The sequence below is a fragment of the Globicephala melas genome, chromosome 8 (genome assembly GCF_963455315.2).
Source record: "Globicephala melas chromosome 8, mGloMel1.2, whole genome shotgun sequence".
In the NCBI taxonomy this organism is placed as follows: domain Eukaryota; kingdom Metazoa; phylum Chordata; class Mammalia; order Artiodactyla; family Delphinidae; genus Globicephala; species Globicephala melas.
In genome coordinates, this window is record NC_083321.1 from 25,670,346 (window position 1) to 25,688,275 (window position 17,930).

General features: G+C 53.9%; 1 protein-coding gene across 11 annotated transcripts in view; it reads left to right on the top strand.

The window, feature by feature from the left end:
* Positions 1–6,027: 6,027 nt before the first annotated feature.
* The window catches only part of WT1 (WT1 transcription factor), a 47,705-nt gene continuing 35,802 nt past the window's right edge, over positions 6,028–17,930 (top strand). For 6 of the 11 annotated variants that reach the window (XM_070046244.1, XM_070046247.1, XM_070046245.1 and 3 more), the window contains exons 1-3: positions 6,028–6,685; positions 12,365–12,487; positions 12,932–13,034. In XM_070046244.1, the coding sequence (XP_069902345.1) occupies positions 6,241–6,685; positions 12,365–12,487; positions 12,932–13,034 (671 nt within the window). In that variant the 5' untranslated portion in view covers positions 6,028–6,240. Of the gene's footprint in view, positions 6,686–10,577; positions 10,588–12,364; positions 12,488–12,931; positions 13,035–17,930 lie in introns of those variants that run through there. The other 5 variants (XM_030864945.2, XM_030864946.2, XM_070046248.1 and 2 more) reach the window with 3 other exon arrangements.

A 17,930-nucleotide genomic window follows, 5' to 3' on the forward strand; every position in this document is an offset into this window, starting at 1 on the left:
ATGGCTCATCCGTTATCTGTTCTGTATGAAGAGCCAGTGCTTTTCTGAGCAGATTTTTTTATTTGAAGCTAAATTGACCTTCGGAGAAAAAAAAATGCATTCTATAGAAAGCAATGACTTTTGTTCTTTATTTATCTCTTCCTTCCTCATTCCTGTGCTTCCAGTCAAATATATCCTTAAAAAAACTGTTTACTGAATATTCCAAATGCAAACTGTTCAGATTTTTCCTTTCTGTCACACTTTCTGAGCACTACAATGCTAATAGGCTGCTCTAAAAATATTCCCTTCCTGCCCTGCCACTGCCCCCATATTCCTAGCTTAACATTTGGATATTTTTACAACATATATTCAGTTTGAAAGATAATACTGATACCTTGTTTTATATGAACATTTATACAGCAGGACCCTGGCAAGGGACTGACTTCATTGGGATACTTTATGGCTTAATACATCTGAATGATTTATATCTCGTTTTGTCTAAGCATTTATGCTAATAAATTTAACAGATTCCCCAGTACTGCCTGGTCCTTCGTTTTCTTCAGGGGGTCAAAGTGAGAGGAAAATAAAGCAGCATGCAACTAAAGAAAGAAGAAACTGGCACGACCCATTTAGAACACAAATAAAATTACAACACACATAACATCTCTGATTACAGTTAAGGAGGAGCAACCGTCAAAAAGAAAAAAAAAAAAAGTTCCTAGATCCAGATAGATTTCAGTAATTAAGCTGTTTCTCAAAGACAGAATCACAAAAGTAACAATATTTAGCAAGCTAATTTACTGAGGAATGTTTTGGTCCTACATAATTAAATCCAACACTGAGGAAAAACTGACAACAATTAAACTGAGTGCACTCGGGAGAGGGAAAGGGGATAAGATAAAATCCAATCTATAAAATATATTCCATTATCTTTTATAGGTTTAAAAAACACAAAAGAAATACTTGGAAAGAATCTTCTAAGATGGGAAGATTTTAAGGTTGTGCGAGGATTTTTTTTTTAACAGGTGCAGAATAAGTTCGTGGGGGTTTTTTTGTTTTTTGGGTTTTTTTTCCTCTTGGTTCTTTCTTTTCCCCATTTTTTTCTCCTGTTGTTTGCAAAGTTGAATCTGGGGTCAGTAGTTCTAATTGTAACCTCAGACTGGAATTCCAGATGGTGCGCTCAGGACTGGAAGCAACTCTCAGCTCATCAATTTCATGGGCCTGCGTATCTGCTCTGGCCACAGCCCGGCCTCCATCCCCACCGTGGCATTAATGCAGAACAAATTGAGACATATCCTCTATATAATTAGTTCCAGAATTTAAAAAGATTTACGGTATAATAATAGAGGCAGCGCCGCGCAATCCTTTCTTTGGGGACTCTCTCGGAGCTCGGGGACCATCTCGCGGTGGCATCAGAACAGGCGGTTAACCCTGACCGCTCTAGGCACTGCGAGCTGGGGGAAAGGGGGAGTTTTGCTCTGCGCACCTGCTAGTGCGCACCGGTCCTGGCCCCCAAACCAACTGAGTTTGAACCGTAGATGGGGGATTGGCCAAAAAGTAGAGTTAATTTTCAAACGAACAGAGGAAGCCGGGGGTAGACTATACCAAAAGCCCTTCTCTTACTTTTTTTTTTTTTAGTTTAGATAAATGAAACTGGGATTTCTACCACCTGCGCGGGGATGGAAACCAGCCTAAGCGGCTGCCCAGCGGCCCGAGGTAGGCAGAATGCTAAGAGCTGGAGGCGGCGGGGGGCAGAGGAGCAGCGGTCGGGAGCGTGGAGCTCGGACACTGGCCTCTGCGCGAGGCGCTAATCGAGCGCTGGTTTCTCCCGGGCGGCCCAGCACTCCTTTTTGCTGTCTACGGCCCCGGGCGCGGGCAGGCGGCCCCAGCCCTTGACAGATCACAGCGCTACGGTGTGTTTATTCAGTTGTCGGCGCCCGCGGGGTGACGCCCGGAGCGCGGCTCGGGAGTACGCGCTGGTCCCTGGGGCCGCGGCTGCAGGGCCGGGCTGGGCTCTCGGTCAGATGCAGTTGACGGCGCCGGGGTCAAAGTGGGGGGCGGGGGGTAGAGGACCTCACTGCCCCCTCCCACTCAGCTACCATTTTTAAAGCTTGCAATAATTAAGCCCCTTCCAGGCCAGGATGAACTTTACCAGTGATACAAAGCTACATGGGTTTCCAGCGTCTCTCCTCCTCCTTTCCTTTACTCTCCATTCCATTAGCTCTAAAGAAGCGAGGTGTGGTGGGTTAAGCCCAGAGAGAGACCAGGGTTCAGCTCAGTTTTGCCACTAATTTGTTACGTGTCCTTGAACAATAGTAACAAAAATTGTAACGTACATTGAGGGCATAGGCCAACACTCTCTTCCGTCTAATCCTCAGGACCCCTTGAGGTGGGTACTAATATCCCATTATTCCATGTGACCAATAAGGAAACTGAGACTCGCAGCGGCTGCGGAGCTCGTCCATGGTTGCACAGCTGCTGGTTACCTGGTGGAGCTGAGATTCCTTTCTCTGGCCACCAATCTCTTGCTCTTAACCAGTGCACTCCACAGCTGCCTTTCCTCCCTCTGCCTGGGCCTCAGTTTCCTTTTCTGTAGAACAAGGAGTTTAATCTCCAGCTCTGCCAATCGGTGATTCAGACCACATCCACTGCCACAGGTCTCAGTACTATCGAGGGTGGGAAGGTGATTGAGAGAAAGGAGCGGCCAGTTCTCCGCAGCCCTCAGATCCCTGGGACCTTGGGCCGGTCTCGAGCCACAGGAGGTGCAGCAGAGCGCGCTCTACCTGCTGGGGCGGGCGGAGGTTGGACCTTCTTCCCGGCCAGACTGTCTCCCTCTCTGCCCAGCTCAGGGCGTCGAGGCCAGCAGAGTGGGCGCGTCCGCCTGGGTAGCTGCAGATCTCCCGCAGAGAACGTCACCTAGTGCAGGGACAAGTGGGGAGCGTAGGGCACCCCGTGAGCGCAGTAGTGTGCGGGTTCCCCAGGGTTGTACCCGGGGCACCTGGGCTCCCGGGCATAGGCACGGGCTAGGGGCGTTCAAAGACCTCGTCTCGGGTGAGGCCCTCTGGCTTCGGCTTCGGACGCGCAGCACTTACTTCTCTGCCCTGAGGGTTGCAGGGAACTCCTCCCACCGCTTCGGACTACAAGGTCTGGGAGAGGGGGTACCCCAGGGTTGAAATGGGGATCGCACCACTGCTCTTCCCTCCCTCAAGAGTTCTCAGGCGGGGGCTTCCCTGGTGGGGCAGTGGTTGAGAATCTGCCTGCTAATGCAGGGGACACGGGTTCGAGCCCTGGTCTGGGAGGACCCCACATGCCGCGGAGCAACTAGGCCCGTGAGCTACAACTACTGAGCCTGCGCGTCTGTGCTCCGCAACAAGAGAGGCCGCGATAGTGAGAGGCCCGCGCATCGCGATGAAGAGTGGCCCCCTGCTTGCCACACTAGAGAAAGCCCTCGCACAGAAACTCAGACCCAACACAGCAAAAATAAATAAATAAATTAATAAACTCCTACCCCCAACATCTAAAAAAAAAAAAAAAAAAGAGTTCTCAGGCAACAAATGGCGGGTGAGAGAGGAGTGCTAAATTTGCTAGCCCCCTCCTTTCCTCTCACCCCACCCCCAGGCAAAAAAAAAACAAAAATTTTTTTTTAACTCAGGGAGTTAAGAGCCCTTGCCCTATCTGGGATTCAAAACCGCAAAAGCTCACAATCAAGCCACCTTCCTCCAAATACCCTCCCCCCGAAAATTGCAAAGAAGGATTAAAAAAGAAACAATCTCGACCTTTTTCACTTAGAAGTGGAAATCCCGGGCTTTCATAAAGGGCTCGCCGCCTTTCCTCGTAGCGCTTGAGTGAGTCCTAGTTAAGAAAAACGACTTCGAAGTAGAAATAAAAGTGAAGGGTGTGAGACAGTGGTCTGGGGCGTCCTAGGGACAACTTGGCCTGAGAAGTTTTATCTCGCTGGGCCCTTCTCCACCGAAAATACAAAAAGCGTCTGTCCTCTGCCCAGCCCTGGAGCCCCGTGCAGGTTTAGAGATGCGACATGCGGGGCGAGGAGTGGGCGGCCTACAGGGAGTGTAGGGGAGAAGCAGCTGGCCTCGAGTGCCTTTTCACTTCTTTTTTTAAAAAGAAAAAGAAAGAAAAAGTTTCTGAGTGAAGACTTCGCAAAGTCAGGCACCAAAGTAGCGCAGAGAAGTGTCCACCACCGTGAAAGCGGTCCGGCGATCAAACGGGTAGAGCCTGTTCCTGACCTTTGCCCTCACGGTTTCCTGCGCCTCCAAGACAAGCGACTCCAAGAGGAGGGAAATGCACTTAGCGTGTAGGTCTTGAGCTGGCACACGCTTCTGGTCCGCAGCGAGAACTCCTGGCTACCGTTTACGTAGTGGAAATTAACTAAAACCAACGTGTAAGAAATTGTGAGTAAATCAAGGCTTTAAAACTTCCGGCTTCTTTATAAAACTGCAACTACCTTGATTGTTGCTTCACATGGGCTTGGCTGAAAAGCTTCGGGCCCCATCCCCGGCCAGCCTCGTGTCAGAGGCCAGGCGGCCACAGGCCGCTTCCCGCCCGGCGCTCCTGGCAGTCCCAGGCTGCGCCGTCGCCACTGCCTCCTGGGCGTTTCCACGCGCCCCTGAAGCGCATTCCCATTCAGGTTCACGGCTCTTCTAGCCTAGGGTCCGTTTCCCGATAGAAGCCGACTCTTTTGGAAGAACCAAAAGAAACAAAACAAAACCTCAAGCACCTGCTCTGGGGCGCGGGGCTCCCAAAGAATGAATGGGTGGAGGGAGGAATCTGATTTGGCGATGCCAGGCGCTGGGAGCTCTGAACAGTAAGAACCCTGCCTTGGACCTTGGGCCGCTGGAGGCTCTCTTCCGTCCGCGTACCCTGGCTTGCGCCTCCTGATCTGTCACTACGCATGCAGAATGGTACTCCCGACTGGAGTGAGCGGAGGCAGAGCTCAGCAGGAGCGGCTCCAAGAGCCAACCTCGCCCCAAGGACTTCGTATCTTAAACCTTCCCCACCCGCTAACCTCCAAACTCGGCGCCTGGATTCTCCGACCGGAATCTGGGCATTTCCCTAAGGGTTTTCTTCCCTCCCAAACTAGCCGCCGTTTTGTTTTCCCGGTTTCCCCGTAGAAGAGTTAGGTGCTCCTCATGAGAAAGGGAGATTAAGTGCCGCTGACACCGATTTTAGGTAGGCGGCAACCGCCCTTCTCTGGGCGCAAACCTCACCATGTCGCCAACTACCAGACGGTGGATATACGCCCCGTTTATCACAAATGATGCAACCTCCAGATGACCCACGTTCGCCTGAGTCTGCCCTCTGGAATCCACAAAAAGCCACCCCGCTCCCCAGTGACCCCAAGATTATGACCACCAGTCCAGTCTGACGGCTCTAGAAGCAAGAGCCGCCGCCTCTTTGAAGTCCGGTAAAGTTCTCTGCCTTATCCTGAAGTTCCCGCCCTCGTGGAGCCCCCTGCCCCTCCCTCCAACCCGCCCTCCCTGATTAACAACCCCTTCCCTACCCCCATCACACAGGGATGCAGAGGGGACATTCAGTGCTCACCTGGAGAGGCTCGCCAGTGCCCCAAGGCGCCCACACTCGCGAAGGCCGAGAAGGGGAGGTGGGGGGAGGATTGTGTCCCACAGGCCTGCGGAGAGCGCGTGGCGGGTAGGAGAGGAGGGTGTCTCCGAGAGGGACGCTCCCTCGGGCCCGCCCCCCACCCCCACTGCGAGGACGCCCCCAAGGAGTCGCGCGCCCTGCCTAATCTGCTAGGGCTGCGGTGTGAATGGAGCCGCCGAGACTCCTGACTCCTCCTCCTCCCCCGCCGCCGGCCCCTCTTATTTGAGCTTTGGGAAGCTGGGGGTAGCCAGGCAGCTGGGGTAAGGAGTTCAAGGCAGCGCCCACACCCGGGGGCTCTCGCAACTCGACCGCCTATCCGCTCCCCCCTTCCCGCCCTCCCTCCCACTCATTCACCCACCCACCCACCCACCCATAGCCGGGACTGCAGCCCAGGAGCCGGGGCCCCGCCGCCTCCTCGCCGCGATCCTGGACTTCCCCCTGCCGCAAGAGCCGGCATCCACGTGTGCCCCGGAGCCAGCGTCTAAGCACACGCTCCGCTCCGGGCCTGGGTGCCTCCAGCAGACCGAGCAGCCGGGGATCCAGGGCCCGGAAAGCATCTGGGCCAAGTTAGGCGCGGCGGAATCGAGCGCCGAGCGTCTGCAAAGCCGGTGGGGCCGCGGAGCGTCCGGGGCTGAGCCACAGCAAATGGGCTCCGACGTGAGGGACCTGAACGCGCTGCTCCCGGCGGTACCCTCGCTGGGTGGTGGCGGCGGTTGCGCCCTGCCCGTGAGCGGCGCGGCGCAGTGGGCGCCGGTGCTGGACTTTGCGCCCCCGGGCGCCTCGGCTTACGGTTCCTTGGGCGGTCCTGCGCCGCCGCCTGCTCCGCCGCCACCACCTCCGCCGCCGCCGCCTCACTCGTTCATCAAACAGGAGCCGAGCTGGGGTGGCGCGGAGCCTCACGAGGAGCAGTGCTTGAGCGCCTTCACCGTCCACTTCTCGGGCCAGTTCACCGGCACGGCTGGAGCCTGTCGCTACGGACCCTTCGGTCCTCCTCCGCCCAGCCAGGCGTCGTCCGGCCAGGCCAGGATGTTCCCCAACGCGCCCTACCTGCCCAGCTGCCTCGAGAGCCAGCCCGCTATTCGCAACCAGGGTAAGCAGACTGGGGAGCGCCCCCTACATGCGGGGCGGTGGCGACGGGGCTGTGGCTGCGCGCGGGCACTCCCCTGTCCTACCCCTTACCTGGCCACAGCTCTTACTCGGCTGCCTCCCCAAGGACTGTGAGGGTAGAGGAAGCAGCAGCTGCGGGAGAGGAGGGCAAGACGAGGGAGTCCAGGGCATGGGCCCCTGACATCCTCCAGAGCGGGGAACCGGACTCTTCGCATGAGCCGGGAGGTCATCCGGGGCTCCTCGGACCTCGGGAGAGTCTAAGACTATTCCCCGTGGGAGTGGGAAGCGGGAACCGGAGCAATGCCTGGCTCTGCCTCGGGAAGAGGTTTTGTCGCTCAAGGCACCACCAAACTGTCGCCAGGCATTGGACCTTTTAGACCCTGGATTCAGAGCGGGACCAGCGCAGGGTGAGCAGCCTTTGCTGCCTCTGCCACGGCAAAATGTCCAGGAGCCACTCTAGACCTAAGGGGGGCACAGTAAGCACCTTGGAGCACTAGAATGCGTAAATGAATGAGCTAGAGACAACAGTGGCTTTCCTGGACCCGTGTCCGTGTTCGCCTGTGGCTCCAGCGCATGGTAGTGTATAAGTGGATCTCTCCTGGGTTTCAGCTCAGGTGGCGGCCACGCGGGCTCCAGGGCTGGAAGAGAACCCCGTTTATCTGATTCCAATCTCTGCGGGACCGGGTCCTACCACAGGCGGTGGAATGAGGCCCGAGCGTCGGCCTTCCTTCCAGCCCGCCTCTGGTGCCTCCTTGTCGTTGAACACGGGACTTAGCTGGAGAAAGATTTTTGCAAGACTTGGAGGTTAGAACAAGGACAGGTTTATTTTCCCTTTTCAGTCATTGTACATCGACGGACACAGCCGGTGGTTTTCTCATCCCGCGCCGGCGCCCTCTCACTTCTCTTTCTCAGGGACCAGCGCGGAACCAATCATGCCGAACCTTTGTATTTTCGTTTCTAAGTTTATTCTAATTAGACTTGTGCGCTGTTGGGAACCTAAACCAATTCGGGTTGATTTGATATTTTAGGAAATGCTTTAAAAAAGGCGTGGATGCTTTTCCTAGAGCAAAAATTCCCTCGGGCCTAGGGACTGGGATGTTTCTAGAATGCGTGGGCTAGGAGGAACAGAGTGTGTACTGTTTGCAGGAGGTGCTGCGGCTCCCGAGGCTCAGAAGAAGGGCCCTGTTCTTCCCGCCTTCTCACGCACATTCTAAAACCGTATTTCTAGGCTGTTCGTATCTTACCCCAGCCCCGAGCACCTAGCCCACCCGAAGCCCTGGCAAAACCGAAACCGCCCTCCTCTTTTCGTTCGGGGAACCTGGGATCCATGTTCTGTGGAAGAACCTCAAGCCCATCCATGGGGTCCCTCCACTCTAGGTCTTTCCTAAAGGAAATTCGTGTTTCAAACTCAGGGAGTATTGGAACAGCTCAGTGACTATTACAGATTCTTTTCCTCTGATCGTACCACCTCTAATTAGCAGGCTGGTGTTACCTCTGGCAAATCTCCGGGTCTCAGTTTCCCCATCTGTAAGAGGAGAGCCAAGATGGGCAACCTGGTGTTTGGCTCAGGTTTGAAGTTCTATGACACAGAAGCAGAAGTCCGACCCTCCCCCCGCAGGGGTTCTAAACACAGAAAGCAGCAGCCACGTAAACTTGGTTGGACCAGAAACGGCAAGACTGGCAGGCAGGTGTGTGACATGAGTGAGTCTCTGTATGGATGCTTGCTATTTGAAGACACCTGAGAAGCTATTTGATCTAAGTACTCCCTGTGCAAAATACTACCATTATCATTTATTTGAAACCATCTAGGTTCTGTCGGGGGTTTTGGAACCTGGACTCTGTGGCTTTGATTGGATCCCTGGGTCCATCCTTCTACAGGGTGCTGGTGCCCAGAATTTCATCAACTCAGCCTCAGGAGTGAGACTGTGGGCGTCCTAGCCAGTGGGCAATATGCTAAAAGGAAAAATCCCAATTCTTTTCTAGAGGATAGGCCCAGGATGTTAAAGAGAAAAGGGGCTTGGGAGCTGGAGACCGACTAGCAGGTAAAGGAGTCCCATCCTGGGAAATAGCCCAGTAGAGAGGCGGCCCCAGATCCAGGCCACAGCCTGTAAGCGGGTTCCTGTCTTCTTCGGGCTTAGGTTCTCTCTTGTAATCAAAACATAAAGGGATCACACTCGACCAGCCCTTGGGACTCAGTCAGCAGCTGGGAGCTGGGGTCGGATGTCAGAAGCCACTTGTGCCTCAACCCTGGCATTGGCAACCAGAGTGGGCCCTGGGGCCCTGAGATTTCAGATTTATTCTCTCGACTTCTGGGCTTCCTGCAGCTCTCCCAGCAATGTAGAGTCTTGGCAGGAGGCTTAACCAGGGGAAAGCAAGGGCATCAATTCCTTCCCCAAAGTGTGGGAATGGCCATCAGCAGGCCGAGGCGGAGAGGAATCAAGCTTCGAGATCCCTGTCCCCAGGCAGGGCAACCTAGCAATGGCCCAGGGGTGGGGACAATTGCTGGCACTCTTGAACCTCCCCCCACCCCAAGGTATCACACCTCGTTTTTTTCCAATTGCTTAAATATTATAGCTGGTATTCTAATCTTGCTTCTAAATATTAATTCAGGAAACATTTATTGAGCACCTACTCTGTGCCAGGCACTGGGGATTGAATGTTAAGACAAGTAAAGTGCCTCAACCTTTGCAGGAAGCTCACAGCCTAACACTGGAGGAGCCCCTTATTTTTGGATGAGGAAATCTAGGCTCTAAGAGATAATGTGTGCAGGAGATCTCTCTGTGGCAGAACTTGGACTCAAACCCAGACCATTCTAGGTTATTTCTACCTCCTTTCCCAGGGATCTAGGCCCCGCTGTTGAGATGGATTTTCTCTTGCCTGCTGGATGGGCACCCAACCCACTGTAGTCTGTGTGAGGGGTGGGGAATTTGCCGGGGCAGAAGAAGGGCGAGGACTTCGATAGCCCTAGACTAAGTGCAGGGTTTGGGAAGGGAAGACAAAGACTGCTTGACAGTCTGCCCGATTCCCCCAGACCGGCTGGCGCGCAGCACCCTATACCTACAGGAGGCCTTGTTATCACCGGGCCACCCTAGTGTCACGTGGGGACACCAGCTCAGCCCTAGGGCCAAGGGCGCCCCCCTTGGGTCGCATTGGAGAGGGTATTTCGTTGCGGGACAAATTTCCCCGTATGCTGCGGCAGCTGCGGAGTCATGATTTTCAGCCTTGGGACCACCTTCCTGACTGAGCCTGCTGTCCACTTCATCCCTCAGCTCCCGAGGGGCCTGGCCCGGCCAGGCGGTTCCCGGGCTCCTCCGCTGCGTCGGGCGGGGGAGAGAAGCGCACAGCGTGTCTCGCCTCTCCCCGCGGTCAAGGTTGCATTCCCTTCCCCGGCCGAGACTAATCGTGGGAAAGGCGCTACCTTGGCCCCTCGAGCCTCTCCCTCTAAGGCCTGTACAAGGAGCCTTTGAACACGCTGCCCCTTTCTGCCGGCAGCTGTCCCTCCCCCGGCCTCCGCCCCCGCGCCCTCCGCGCCTGGCTCAGCGCTAGGCCCCGGGACAGCACGCTCTGATAAGTTCCGCATCCGATAAGTTTCTAATTTAAAGAGCTCTCCCTCCTCTCTGAGGGCCCTTTCACCGAAGCCCATCCCCTCTGCGGGGAGGGGGACTGCGAGAGGGGGTTGGAGGCCAGCCTCTGCCCAGCGGTCCGGTGTCCGGTCTGGGACGGGTCCTTGGGAGCCTCGCGGGGCGCGGAGGCGACGCGGCCGGCGCAGGAGCTGCAGCCCGCAACCCGTGGCACTAGCCGCGCACCGAAGGTTGCGGAGCCTGCCTCCGAGGACAGCACGGTGCCCGGGCCACTGCCTTCTCATCGGTTCAGGAATGGAGAAGGGTTCGTCTAGAGACAACTCCTTTATTGCTTCTGTTTCTCCTCTTTATTTAAAAAATGGTCTTTGAAAATTCGGCCTTCCCTCTGCAAAACTGGGTGCTTGGAGCCAAATTTCGTTTGTCAGCGGCCTGGTAGGCCTTAAACACAGCCTGGCCTCCGCTCCCAAAGTGAAGTGCCTGGAAGCCCAAGCGCGCTCACCCACTCCTGACAGCTAACGGGGCGGGGGTTATCTTTGCCCACTTAGCAGGCCAGAAATGGAGGCCTCTGGGGTCATGTAAATTATAAAAGCTGGTGGCTTCTTAAGTTGTCAACCTGTGGCGCCAATTGGTGCGTGAGACTTGGACTCCCCTGTACAATCCGGTAATGAAGACCTGTTCAAACCCTCCCTCCCACACTGACACACCACATTCCCCGAAGTGGACTGTAGAAGGTCGGTTTTTGTTTTTTTTTTTGGGAGATGTGTATTTGAAAGATGTGGGTAATGGCCACCTTTCACTGTTCAATCTGAGTCTTCACTGGACACCTGTTGTAGAGTCTTGACCATGTCTGGGGCGAGAGTGGGGGAATGGGGTTCATTTGACTTATCCCACTCCCAAGAATCGAGCGGGGTTTGGAGACTCAGCTCAGTGCCCAGAGGCGGGGCTGAGGGTGGGGGGACTGGGTCCGGCCCAGTGGCCCTGCAGGGAGCCGATGTGAGCGTCTGGACCAATCTGATTCGTCACTTGGTCAGGACCTCAGGCCAGAGACTACTGAGCCTGCGCATAGTCAGGGACCCCACCATTGGGTTCAGGGCTCAGAACTGATCTTTATCTTAGCTGGAGGATGCTTTTTCCCCAGAGGCAGCTACAGCTTTGCGGAAGCTAGTTGGGTAAATGTTTAAAGTAATTCAGTGACAATAGTCACAGAAAGAGACTACGTTTCTCAACCAACACGTTTTTGGGTTTTTTTTCCCCCTCACTTTCGGAGAGCTGGGGAAGAATACGGGCGGTATTGCCCTCGGTTTCTCGGCAGGGAAACTGAGGCAGAGGGCCAGTGCATACCATGGAGGGAAAGGGAGGTAGAGTCTCAGGCACACTGAAACAAACAGGCTTCCTGGACTGGTGCGCGAGGAAGTCCGCCCCGGCAATGGTGGTCACAGTCCGACCCTCTGGGCGCGAGGTGGGTCCGAGGTAGGAAGGAGGAGGGCGCAGGGTCGAGGCCCGTGGGCCCAACTTGAAAGGCCCCTTCTTTTTTCCCCCTCACCAGCTTTCCCGAGGGCCTTGGGTGTCAATGGTGTCGGGTCGCTCGCGCAGCCTCAGACAGATAACATTACTCTGTAGTTACTCTCCCCATTTAAAGCCCATGCCGTTTAACTGGCCCCGAGTAATTAATGAAAGTTGGTGCGCGGGCCTCTGATTTACGGCTGCGAGTCAGCGCCGGGTCAGGCGAGCAGATTCATTTCGGTCGCCCGCGCTGCCCAGTTTTGGGGGGAGAACAACTTTCTCCGCCGAGCGGTTGTCAGCTTTCATACTTGCGAGGTGTTCGGTGCAGAAGCGGCGGACACCGTGAAAGACAAGGGCGTAAATAAATTGGGAAATGGTGGGGAGGCCTGGGTTTTACTCGGGAAAGGACGGGGAGCCTGTCGCGAGGTCGCATTGGGCCCGGCTTCTCTCTGCAAGCCCTGGGGGCTGAGGCAGCGGGATCCGAATGAGGGGCTGGGCGCTCCTCGCCCGGGTTCTGCTTCAGACACACGGTCCCTGACTCCCCGCCGACACTGTTTCTCTCTCGGCCGCGCCCGCAGGATACAGCACGGTCACCTTCGACGGGACGCCCAGCTACGGTCACACGCCCTCGCACCACGCGGCACAGTTCCCCAATCACTCCTTCAAGCACGAGGATCCCATGGGCCAACAGGGCTCGCTGGGTAAGAGGAGGGAATGATGTGGGGTCTTTCTCCCCTTCTTCCATGCTACCCCTCACTCCCCAGGAATTTCCAACCCACAGCAAATTGGGGAAGGGAGGAGAGGATAGCTAAAAGAATTTTAGAAATAATTAGCCTAATCTCACTCAAAAGAAAAGATTGTTTCCCCCCACCCCAAGTATGTTAACTCCGCTCAGCCGAGACCGCGAATGTCCAGAGGGTCTTTTCGGTGCTCTGTGCCGTGACTGCTAAGGGAATGTGAAGTGAGAGGCTTAGCTCGCTGTGACCTGTAGGCCGTCTCTCTGCACGCCCCGGCATCCAGGCCCTAGGGCCCCCAGTGCAGCCTGGGAGCCCAGCTCAGGACGCTCTGCCCCAGCCCTTGACCGCGGCCTCGCACCCCCTGCCCTTGGTGTGCTGCTCTCACCCCGCTCTCCTGGCTCTCTGCAGGTGAACAGCAGTACTCCGTGCCGCCCCCAGTCTACGGCTGCCACACGCCCACCGACAGCTGCACAGGCAGCCAGGCCCTGCTGCTGAGGACGCCCTACAGCAGGTAGGAAGGCGCTCGGCACCTCATCTAGGTCCTCGCGACCTCGGAGGGGGCGCTCGAGCCAGCGGGCACGGGAACGTCCGACGCGGGGCAGCCCGGATGCGGCCGTGCAGGGTCCTGGAGGCAAAGTACGCCTCTAGCCCACTCGTCTCCATAAAGCAAGTGAAAGCCTCTCTCCTGGCTCCTATTTGAAAGAAGTAGCTTTCCCCGTCTCCCGGCGTTCTTACTTTGTGTGTGTACGTTGGTTTTTGGTTTTGGTCGCGCCGCGCGGTATGCGCGATCTTAGCTCCGCGACTAGGGCTCGAACCCGCGTCCCCTGCAGCGGAAGCGGGGAGTCTTAATCACTGGACCGCCAGGGAAGTCCCCCCCCCCACTGTGTTCTTACTTGGAATATAAATGAGGGCGATTACTGTTTGGAGATGAAGAAGAAAGAGCGGCGCTTTAAGGAGTATTTTTTTTTAACATCTTTATTGGGGTATAATTGCTTTACAATGGTGTGTTAGTTTCTGCTTTATAACAAAGTGAATCAGTTATACATATACATATGTTCCCATATCTCTTCCCTCTTGCGTCTCCCTCCCTCCCACCGTCCCTATCCCACCCCTCCAGGCGGTCACAAAGCACCGAGCCGATATTGAGGAGTATTTTTTAAAAGGGCTCTTTGCTGGGAGGACTTCAGCTTCCTAGGGATCAAAGATTAAACACGGGGTCCACTCCCACTCGTTTCTTCTCACTCCTCAAGCCTCTCCTCGCGCACTGGCCACACCCGCCAGCCTTCTCTGGGACGAATTCGAGGGCGCGTACACTCGAGCCACAGCCTTCTCCCCACCCCTGTCCCCCAGAGTCTCGGGCTGCAGCACCACTCTGTGGGCGTCGTCCCCAGCGCCCAGCTACCCCGGACTGTGTGCGGGACTGTGGTCGGGCGGCAGCGGTACCTGCGGGGAGACCGCTCCAGCCCGCGCCCGCCGTTCTTCCTGTTCCCGTGAGGCCGAAGACCAGCTTCTTTTACTTGCAGACTCTTTTCCAGCTCCTCGTGCCTTCTCTAGGTTCTTGCTCCACCCTCCACCTTCTCTCCCCCAAATTTACTCTTCAACTTTGGGTGAACTTGGCCGGCATCCCGCGTCACCGATAGGGTTGCCTAGTAACTATACCGGCTGGAGCTGGGCGGGATGGTGGGGCGGAGGGAGGGAAGTGGCAGATCGCGGCCTTGGATGCCGGGGATTGGGCGCGCATTACCTCATATTCCATCCCTACCCCCCACCCGGTGCTGCGGGGATCCTGATACCGACTGCCCCAGACTCATCTCCATCCTCCCTCCCCTCTGTTGGAAGACCCGGGACTGACGTCAAGGGAAGGAGGTAGTGAGGTAATAAAGGAAGGAAAAGCGTCAGCCCTGGGAGATTGGTGGAAGGAATGGCCGCGCCTGGGGGACCTGCAGCCCCACAGGTGGAGGAGGGGAAGGAATGTTCGCTCCTGAGCCCGCAGGCGGCTCATGCCAATGTTCCGACGTGTTTATGAAACCGAGCCTAGGACTGGTCTGATTCTCCCATCCCGGGGAGGGACAGGGTGGAGCCCGTCTACTTCTGTACGCCTACAGTACACAGATTTTGGAAACCTTTCCTTTTGATCGGGAAATCCGGCATATCTAATCTGATCTTGGATTCAAGATAACTTTTTTTCCTCCCTACTCCCCCCCCCCACCTTTTTTTTTTAAAATTTTAGAGAGGGGGGGGGAAGACATGCATTTTGCCCAGATAGAGGTATTGAATGGTCACACCTTCTCACCCTCCTTTTCTCCCTCTCTAATTAGAACCCAGTTCTGTTCTTTGGCACCTCAGGCCCAGTGATCTGTCCCGAGCAGCCATCTTTGCACCAGCCCTTGGTGGGTCAACTCACTGGAATAGGTACAGGATCTGAAATCTCTGTTGTGAACCCCCTCTCCAAGCAAAACTGAGATGGTAGGGTCATTGCCATCCTTTTTAAGGAGCTGCTCCTGCCTATTGCCAGAGTAGCATTGCTCTTATTCTAGCCATTGGGGGAACAGATGGAATGGTTCCCAGTGAGATGACCTTGACCCAGTCATTCTCCCTTGGCTCCTGGCTGACGCCTCACCCCAAGCAGAGAGGAAGACCTTGATGCTGGAATGGGTGCTATTTAGATGGGTCTGGCTACGTGCTTGGAGGTTGGGGACTGGGAGGCTTTGGAGTCTGGTTCAGGAGTGACACAGTTACACACATTCCTTACTCTCCCCTCTTCAAGCCTAGATCCACCCTGTGGGTCCCTAAGAAGGGACTGAACAGCCTAAAAATGAGTAGGGGATAAAGTGATCACGACTTCTGTCTTAGCAGCAGTTCTCCAAACTGAGTCCCTGTGATGGATTTTGACTTAGGGCTGAATGAGTGGTTGCTATGGAAGCAGGAAAAATCACTTGGATTGCATTTTATACATAAAAATTTCACATTTTCTAATCCATCTTCTAACTGGCCACTGTATAAAGCAATTTTGTCAGGTTCATCTTTCAGAGATATTTGCTTATCCCTTTCTTCTTTCTACATAATTGGAACTTCTTTGCTCATTTTTATATGAATGTCATAAAAATACCATTTTCTCTTGTTACAGGAAAATCTCTAAGTAATATCTCCTGAAACAAAATTTGTGACCCCGTAGGAAAAGTTTGCTTCCTTGAAGTTTGTGCTGAGTCTTTGAAGCTCCATCCACTCTAAATTGACAGCATTTCTAATCACTTTTCAAAGATCAGGTACTTGCCCTGCAGTAATGATGGATGGACATTTGTAGGGATGTTTTAAAATTGGATCTGCGCATCAACATTACTACCATTATGGTTATGTCATTTCCTTCTTCCCTACTCCTAAACATGTTTGAAGGATATTTAAATGCTTTTGTGAACACAGTGTTTGAAAAAGCATAGGAAGTACAACTAAACTTTAATCACTTAACGGCTAAACTTTTAGATTTTAGATATTCAGTGGTTCTTCTGATCCCTGGCTCTGGTCCCTTTTCTGTCTAAACCTGGGACCTCCTGTGAAAGGCTTGCCTGTATTTTGTTTGACTTGTTGCACTTGACCCCCTAAGGCAGCCTGCCCAGCTTCTTTGCCCTGCCCTTCCAAAGCTTCTGTCTCCCCATTCTTGGATTTAGTCTCCCTTCCCACATGACCTAAAGGTAATGGTACATACACTGACATTAGATAAGCACTGCACAATGTGAATTTGCTTTGAGGAAATTCTCAAAATTCTCTCCCTAGTCTGAGAGAACTGTAAAGTGATTCTCTCCTCTCTTTCAGGTTACAGATCGGAGGAGTTACAGCTATACACAGATGTGATTAGTAGTGAATAGAAAATGACACCCCAATCAACTTACGGGAAGTGTTAGGAGATAGTTTTCTCCGTACTCTCTCCCCACCGTATTGAGAGTGGGTAGAATTTTGTCTAAAGAATTCTGGAACAGATTCCAGCCCTTCTGGAGCCCAGCACTCACAGCCCTTATTACGTAATCACTAGGCTTTACTGCATATTGTGTGCTGCTGGGCACTGCGCTGCGTGCTTCCCTCAGTTTACTCATTTAGTTCTTCTGATTACCCACGAGGTTGGTACGGTCATCCGCACTCTACTGAAGAGGAGGTAGGTTCAGAGACTCCAAGTAACCTGCTCAAGTTACACAGCGAGTGGGAATCAGAACCAAGATTTGATTCTTAGTCTATCTGCCTTCAAAGCTCATGTGTGCTCTGAATCGCTGAGGGATTCCAAGCCACTCAGTGTCCTCCACCTGGAATATTCCCCTTATACAGTCTGTGCCAGCACCTTTGCTAATACATAGTAAGAACAAATGCTTATATAAACTTACTACTTCCAGAAACCATTCTGAGCGCTTCGCAAGTATTGACTTATTTACATTTGATCTGAAACTCTTTGAGGTAGGCAATAGGTTATCACCCCCATTTGACAGAGGGGGAAACTGAAGCCCTTGGAGGTGAATTTGCCCAGCGTGACACAGTAAGGGACAGAGCAAGTGCGAGGCTCCAGAATCCATCTTCCCACCCTCTGCACGCTGCTGCCCCTCCTGATGGTTAAGGCCATTCCTTTCCAAACGTGGCATCTGCCTTAGGTCTTGCTAGAGGAAGGTCTTTATTCCTCACATTTGTGAAAGAAACCCCGTTATCCATTAGTTTTACCCATAGTTTTCAATTGAAATCGCTCAGTGGATCCGAGGCGGTATTTTCGTGGGTGAGTATTGTAGGAGCCAACTGGAACTTTCTCCTGAAGTCTTAACTCACAAAGCAGCTGTCTGTCAAGCTCCAGACTCCTCCAGCTTTCCCTTTACCACTCCCTGGGCGTGAACTACTGAAGTTCAGTCCAGGCTCCTAAAGAAACAGGCAGAAGTGGCAGAGACCTTTCTCCCTTCCATCCAGACCCAGGGGGAGCGACAGCTTCCAGGGCCACCCTCGTCTGTGCTTGCTCAGAGGCAAGGTCCCAGGGAAGGAGGGACCCCATGCTACCCTGAGGGGAAAAAGTAGTGAAGTCCAACCACACTAAGCACAGTTTTCCCCTGATTTTGACCTAGAACAGGCAGCTAGCTGGGCCTTCCCTGCTCACTTCCCTTGAATCCTCTTCCACAAGTCCCCCTCTCTCCGTCAGCTTGCTGAGCTCCTTGGAGCCCCCAGTCCCTGACCATGCCCATTTCACGGGTTGATTCTCACAGCTACTTTGAAAAGGAGTTCTGTGCCCTGTGTTTGAAAAATATTCCCCCATACACTTTTTTTTAGACATTCTAGTTTCCTTTTATTTTTGCACTCTTATTAGGTTTACATATTCATTTTTAGCAACTGTGCTACTAATTTAAATGAGAATGCATGTTTCCTTTGGCCCCCTAGCAGGTAACAC